Source organism: Nematolebias whitei, chromosome 11, assembly GCF_014905685.2.
Source record: "Nematolebias whitei isolate Nwh7 chromosome 11, NemWhi1, whole genome shotgun sequence".
NCBI classification, from domain to species: Eukaryota; Metazoa; Chordata; class Actinopteri; order Cyprinodontiformes; family Rivulidae; genus Nematolebias; species Nematolebias whitei.
This window is the reverse complement of record NC_056508.1, coordinates 24,803,516-24,810,329: the sequence shown is the minus strand read 5'-3', so window position 1 is coordinate 24,810,329 and position 6,814 is coordinate 24,803,516. Positions and strand designations below refer to the sequence as shown.

The window sequence follows — 6,814 nt, the reverse complement described above, 5'->3', positions numbered from 1 at the left end:
AGCTGCTTAGCTAAAATTAGCATGCGTGTCAGAGCTTTAGGTCAAAAGCAGTATATCAATGTCTGCGTGGGTGAAACTTTGACAAACTCAACCGACTTAATTCTTACGAACAGAAAAAAAAACTCTCTAAATCCAAGGACGACTGCTTTTATCCAGTTAAGAGTGTCAACGCTTCACACTTCCGAGTATCATAGTATCAACAAATACTTCCTGTCACGTGAGAAAAACAACCATTCAGCTTGTGCTGCATTCAGGGCTCAATGTAAATTTCTATGTCTGGGTTCGTGCAGCGCTTGGTACGCTGATCACTGAGGGGTGCAAGATATTCAAGTGAGTAGGAGTTACAATGGAGGAAGGATTTTTTTTGTAGTAGTAGTTTTTTTTTTTTTTTGTCTGACAAAATGAAAAAAAAAAACTACTACTGCAAAAAAATCCCATTAAGCAATGTCAATGACAGAAAATGGAGGATTTAACCTACGTGCAGTCACTTTCATACGAACGTGTACACTTCCTGTTTATCACTGTATTTATCCAGACTCTGTTAAGGTATGGGAAATAGAATAAACTGTATCCACCTTCTAAACACTCAGGATAACGCTGTCTGAATTACATTTCTCCGACAAAGTTTAACCATTTATTTCTGATGATTTTTCACGAAATCCCTCTGGGATCGCAAAGTGTTCATAATGAAAAACCCCGACAATGTTGTCAGAGGATAAGGAGGTGCAGCTCCTGCAGGTAAGGGGCGTTTACCTTCGGGACAAATTGAGATCGCTGATTGGTCAGTTTCTGACGAGCCTACTGGATTGATTGACAGGTGGCAGCGAGAATCAGACTCGTACAAAAAAAGAAAAAGATTTTACTGGCTCGTTTAAGGGTGTCATTTATTCCATATTTAGCTCAAATTTATTAAATAGTTCAGTGAATCTAAGATTTGAGAACTGAGTTTCCTTACAAAATCCTAATGATTGTTTCGTTACAGTGGTGCTGAGTTCAAATTAATGGATGTCTGAGCACCTACAAAAAGGCTAAAATCTCCACTGGAAGGATTTGTTCGGATTAGCTTTGTAAAGATATAGTAGATGCACCTACTTCTAGTCCTGCCATTATGTTTGTTTCTCCTTCCCGTTCCCAACCGGTCGAAGCAGATGGCTGCTCGTCCTGAGCCTGGTTCTGCTGGTTTCTTCCTGTTAAAAACGAGTTTTTCCTTTCCACTGTTGCCTTTGTTCTTGCTCAGGATGGGAGACTGAGATGAAGTGAAGATTCAACGAGTCTGCTGGAAAGTTTTTGTTCAGTGCCCTGAGACAACTTCTGTTGTGATTTGGTGCTATTTAAATAAACTGAATTGAATTGCTGTATGAATGTGTGTGTGGAGGTAAATGAGGACACAGACTGTAGTGTAAAGTGCTTCTATAAGTACATACGTCCATTTACCATTTAAAGGTTGATTACATTAATTAAGCTATTAGTCAGTAAACTGAAATAAATGTAGTAAAGTGAGGAGAAAATATCACCCTTCTTCATCCCTCACTCACATCGACTACAAGAATCTATGCAGCTATTTAAGAAGAGAGTCAGCATCACCAGAGGAGCCAACTTAAAAATTTAGAGCACAGAAAAAACAAAACAAGAACTGCATTTGACACGCAGATCATACTTGTATTTTTTGCAGCAAAGCTGCTTTTATTGTATAAAAATTATATAAAGTCACTACAAGAAACACTCAAACAAAATGTACACAGATGTTTGTTTTCCTCTAACAATTCAAACTATAAAAATAGATCAGAATATTTTCTCTGAGCTACTTTTGAAGATGAGATTAATACAAAAAAAAGGTATACAGAAACCTATAGTTGAACGTTATCCTATGGTACAAAAACGTAATGTTATAAAGAAAACAAAGAATTAACAGACATGGTTCAGACTGAACACACACATACGCATGAGATCAAATCTTTAAAGAACTTCCAATATGATCTAAAACACTACAACGTAAAATAAGTAAAGCACAATATATGGCATGTTGAGAATATAAAGATAATGCAAAATGTAAAACAAAACACCGCTACAAAAAAATACTTTTATATTTCAAGCTAAATACTGAAACAGCTCAGTAGTATTAAAGCGTGTATGCAGTTTTATTATGCTTCAAAAATCTGTCTAAAAAACAAAAAATGATTGGATTGTCACACTTGGAGGAAAGACAATACAAAATATTAATTTAAAATAAGTAAAAAAAATATTTTAAAAAGTTTTTAAAGAAGGCTTGAGGATTGCTGGTTCAACCTGAAACGTAGTTTAGTGATCAACAAGCCCTGCAGAACTCTCTGTTCAGAATATGAAGCCCAGAAGAAAAAAATGTTTTGGTTGTTTCTGAGTTTCAAGATTTAAATTGAAATGTTGAGAATTAAAGTTGAAGCTGGATTTCCAGACCACTCCTGAGGGCTCTCGTCAGTAGCTGCTCTGTGAGCTTTAGGAGCAGCACGTCAAGAGTCAGGACTTTTGGTGCAACAGCTGAGGAGACCCAGTCCTCTGAAGATCCACAGCTCAGACAGAACTCACAGCAGAACCATCAGCCAGAGTTCAAACAGGTCAGGACCACCAGTTTCATATATTTTTTTAACATAAAGGTCATTTTTACACTTTAACAGATTTTTCCACAGAATGTTTAGGGTTAGCCGAAAATGTCTTACTGTAAAACTTTCAAATCTTTTTTAACATAACATAACAAAACAATGACATAATGCCTTTCTCCTGACTCAGTCAACATCAGCTGAAAGTCCTCCAGCGACATGTTACATTTCACACAACTAGTTAGACTCACAACAAGGAGCTCCAGAGCTAAACCACCCTGTTCAGCTGGGAGGAGAAAGACGTGTCCGATGAGGAGAACAAGACGTTGTGAAATATGTGAGACCCTGTGAGAACTAAAACCTCTAGTTTTTAACAACCTGTGTTTTTTGTTTGTTTTTTTAAATGAAAACCAGGAGTGGCTGTGAAAGGAGGTGCGGGCCTTTATTTGTTTCAGTAAACTTGCAGTTTGTCTTTCTGCTGCATGAACACGGTTTTAGTGTAACTCTGTATTTTCCCCCCTCTCTTTTCTAACAAATAACATTTGGATTCATAGCTGAACTAAACAGGAACAGTAATAAATATCTAAAGCTCTGGATGAAGACTATTTGATTTGGAAGAGGTAGAAAAGCCTTCAGGGTTTAGCTGGGAACTTTACAGAACTACAGAAGAACTCATGGGTTCTGTCTTACACACGATTCACTGCTTTCCAGAACCCTCCCTGAAGGTTCAGTGGGAACCTAAGGAGATTCAGACATTGAGGAGGAAGTTGTTTTTTTCAAGAATGAAATGGAAACGTTGAGAGAAAGTTTAAAGAAAAAGAAAAAAAAAAAGAGAGATGCAAATGGTGGCTGGTCTAAAGTCGTACCACAGGGTTTTTCTGATGCTCACAATCTTGTCACTTGAGTTTTGAACATGTTCAAAAACGTTATATTACAACTTTTCACTGAAAACAGTTGCAGTCTCTGTATACATGTCCATCACAGGAGACTGACACGGGTACAGGAGCTCTCCTTGGGACAGAAAACATTGGAAGCTGCAGTCCTGAATGTTCACGTCTAAAAACTAGACAACATTTATATCTAAAGAAAACGGCCCAAATCTGTCTATGGTCATTTCTACAGTGCCCTCCAGCAGATTAAAACATAAACGCAGCGGCAGGTGATGGGCTGCCAAATGGGCCGAGGTGGGTACAATGTGGGCGGTAAGGGCCAATAAAATGATGTGCATAATCTGGAATACAGATTGACAAGACATGCACACAAAAAAATAGACCATGATTTTCAAAAACTGGCCACACAAAATGAGGTCGATTGATGTCCAACACAGTGCAGCTCTCCATCAGTCAAGTTAGGCTTTAGTCTAAATTTTACAAGCACACAATAAGAATAAACATAATGTAAGTTATTTGAATTGAATCTGATGATTTGAGAGTTTTTGAGGTCAACACAGTGAATACTTCTTTGACATAAAATAACCCCAGAGTATGTGTCACTGCAGTTTGCTCCTGCTCACAGCTGCAGCCAGCAGGACCTGGTTTATGGCAGTGGTATTTTATAAACCGGAGTCTGTGCACTAAAGATGTGGAGCTTTAAGCCCTGCCTACTCCCCCGCACACCCCATCATTGTGCTGCATAAACTTTCAAGGATGAAATAACTAATTGTAACCACGTAATAGAAAAATAAACATACAAAATGAGCTGAATCTACAAATAAAAAAGGTCAAAAGTGTATATTTTAATTTTAACGAGGAAAGATCCTGATTGTTTACAGAGCAGACAGGAATTAAAACTGGTCCTGGGACAAGCCTCAGGTCTATTTTCAGCTTATACTCCAGGGATCTTGCATTAGATCCAGTATTTGAATTGAGAGTTTTGGTCTATAATTGAGACTCTTACTGTGAAAGACTGAAGGACAGTCTGTGAGTTCTGCTGTTGTGGGTGAAGCTGCTGCAGCAGTAATAAGCACACTGAACTGTTTTTTTTTTTTTTTTTTTTGGTTATATTTGATATGGTTTTGGTTGGAGGGCACAGAGAGGTACTTCTCTTCTGGTTGAGTCTCAAAACACAAGCTCAAATTTTTCTCAACATCTGTCCAGCCTTACATCCATTATCTTTAACTGTTTCTACCTTTTCAGATCGTGGGGGTCACTGCTGCTCATATCCAGCCATCACTGTGCTGGGGGGGGGGGACACCCTGGACAGGTCTCCAGTCCATCACAGGGACACATAGAGACAAACAAGACAAACAATGGTTCACTCTCTCACTCACACCTAGAGACAATTTAGAGTTACCAATCAGCCTAACATGCATATTTTTAGTCTGTGGGAGGAAACTGGAGTACCAGACAAAACCCATACATGCACGGAGAGAACATGCAAACTCCACACAGAAGGGTCCCCAGACCGGGATTCGATCTGGCAACCTCTTCCCTGAGAGGCAGCAGCTCTACCAACTGAGCCATCATGCCGCCCAAACATCTTGACTTTATTTAAAAAATTTGAATCGCAAAAAATAACAAAAAATAAAAAGATCCTTCTCAGTTTTTTTCCTGAGTTGCCCTAACGCATCATCATAGAAGAATGTATGTGTTTAGTCTTATAAAATATTGAAGGCTCATCCTTCTGCCTCTTAAAACAAGCTAGCCTTAAAGAAGTCTACACATCAGTTTACAGTTACAATCAGTTTTTATAAAAATCAAAGTGTGTGTACTTGAGTTCTGGGATAAACCTTGTTTTTTTCTTTCTGAGTAAAACTTTTCTTTTAATGGACTCGATGATCAACAACCTTTGAGTTTGTGATGATTCAAACTGATGCAATATTAAAACTGGTCAAATAAGACCCTTATTGGAGATGTGGACTGGTTTAGATGCTGGGAATGGGTCTCAAACAAAAGATACTGAAGAAGTAAAGTAATAAAAATGCCCTCTTCTTTTGCTTATCTGAGGAAGTTTATTTTTTCCCAGAATTACCTAGCAGACTTTACTTCCTGTGGTTTTCACTTCCATCTGTTTAAACCTCAAATATAATTATTGCACATGGTCAGTACGACTGTTGCTTTGGTCTGTTATGGTTGTTTATGTTGACAAACAACATTGGAGCAAAATGTGTTTTTCTTTTACTTTTACAGGTGGTCTTAGTAGCCTTCCTGTCAAACACCTAGCCTCTAAACAAACATTTAAAAATAGTCAATTGTTACTATCTGAATGGGCTGCCAGCTTCAAACCGGGCCTTAGTTTCAAACTAAATGAAACCTTGTCACGGTCCGTTTGCAGCCTCCTTGAAGAACAATCTTCTTCTAGTTTCCACTCAAACTAATCTTCAATAACAGTAATGATCCTTGACTCTGTGCAAGAATAAACCCACACATTTTTCTCTGTGTTAGTGGGAATTATTGGGCTCTAAGGTTAAAAAACAGTATTTACTTTGTAGTTCCACACCTTTTAGAGAACTGATTCTCTGCTGACAGGACAAGAACCTTCCTGCTCCAGAAAAAAAATAAAATGAAAAAATCAGACTAGCAGCTGGGATTTTTGGAGTCATCATACCAGAATGTATGGTTTTTTTTTTTTTTAAACTGGTGTTGAGTGGTTATTAATCACAGGCAAAATAGTCTTTGAGAGGTGCAAACAGGTGCCTGATAACAGGGACGCTCCAGGACCGGCCCAGGAGTCTCTGTCTGGCACCACGACCCATGTTGGACACATCAGTGTAGTGGACAGGAAACCCAAAGATCCTAGGGAGAGAAAATAAAAAACAAATTTATTTTTAAACATTTTTTCATTGAAATAAAAGCTGAAATGGCAGAAGTAGACATAATGTTTCCTAAAGAATGCATATCACGCGCTGCCATTGATGTCAAAATTTTAGCCTGAAACCACATTCTATGTGAAGACAAGACAACTAAAACTGTTTAGTTGCAGCTGTTTCACTGTTGTCATATCTGTGTGTTTTGTGTCTACTTGTGATTATTTTTATTTAGTTTCTGAGTCTGTTTATCTTTTGTTTCCAGTTTCCCCAGTATTTCAGTATAACTTTCATCCATTAGCCCACTACTGTACAAACTGTACACATAATATACTACCTATTGTTCATAAGTACTCAGATACTTATATATATTTTTTCTTTTATATAGTTTGTTTATATCCCTTCATATTTATAACCTGTTCATAGTCTGTACACTCACAACCTATAAGTATTTATACTTATAGTATATTCAATGCAACTTACTGTATATTGTAAT

At 37.7% G+C, this 6,814-nt stretch overlaps 1 protein-coding gene across 1 annotated transcript in view; it reads right to left on the bottom strand.

Moving 5' to 3' along the window:
* Positions 1-6,165: 6,165 nt before the first annotated feature.
* Positions 6,166-6,814, bottom strand: part of dnmt3bb.1 (DNA (cytosine-5-)-methyltransferase 3 beta, duplicate b.1) — a 77,813-nt gene continuing 77,164 nt past the window's right edge. The window contains exon 22 of the mRNA XM_037684049.1: positions 6,166-6,307. Within this exon, the coding sequence (XP_037539977.1) occupies positions 6,166-6,307 (142 nt within the window). The remainder of the gene's footprint in view (positions 6,308-6,814) is intronic.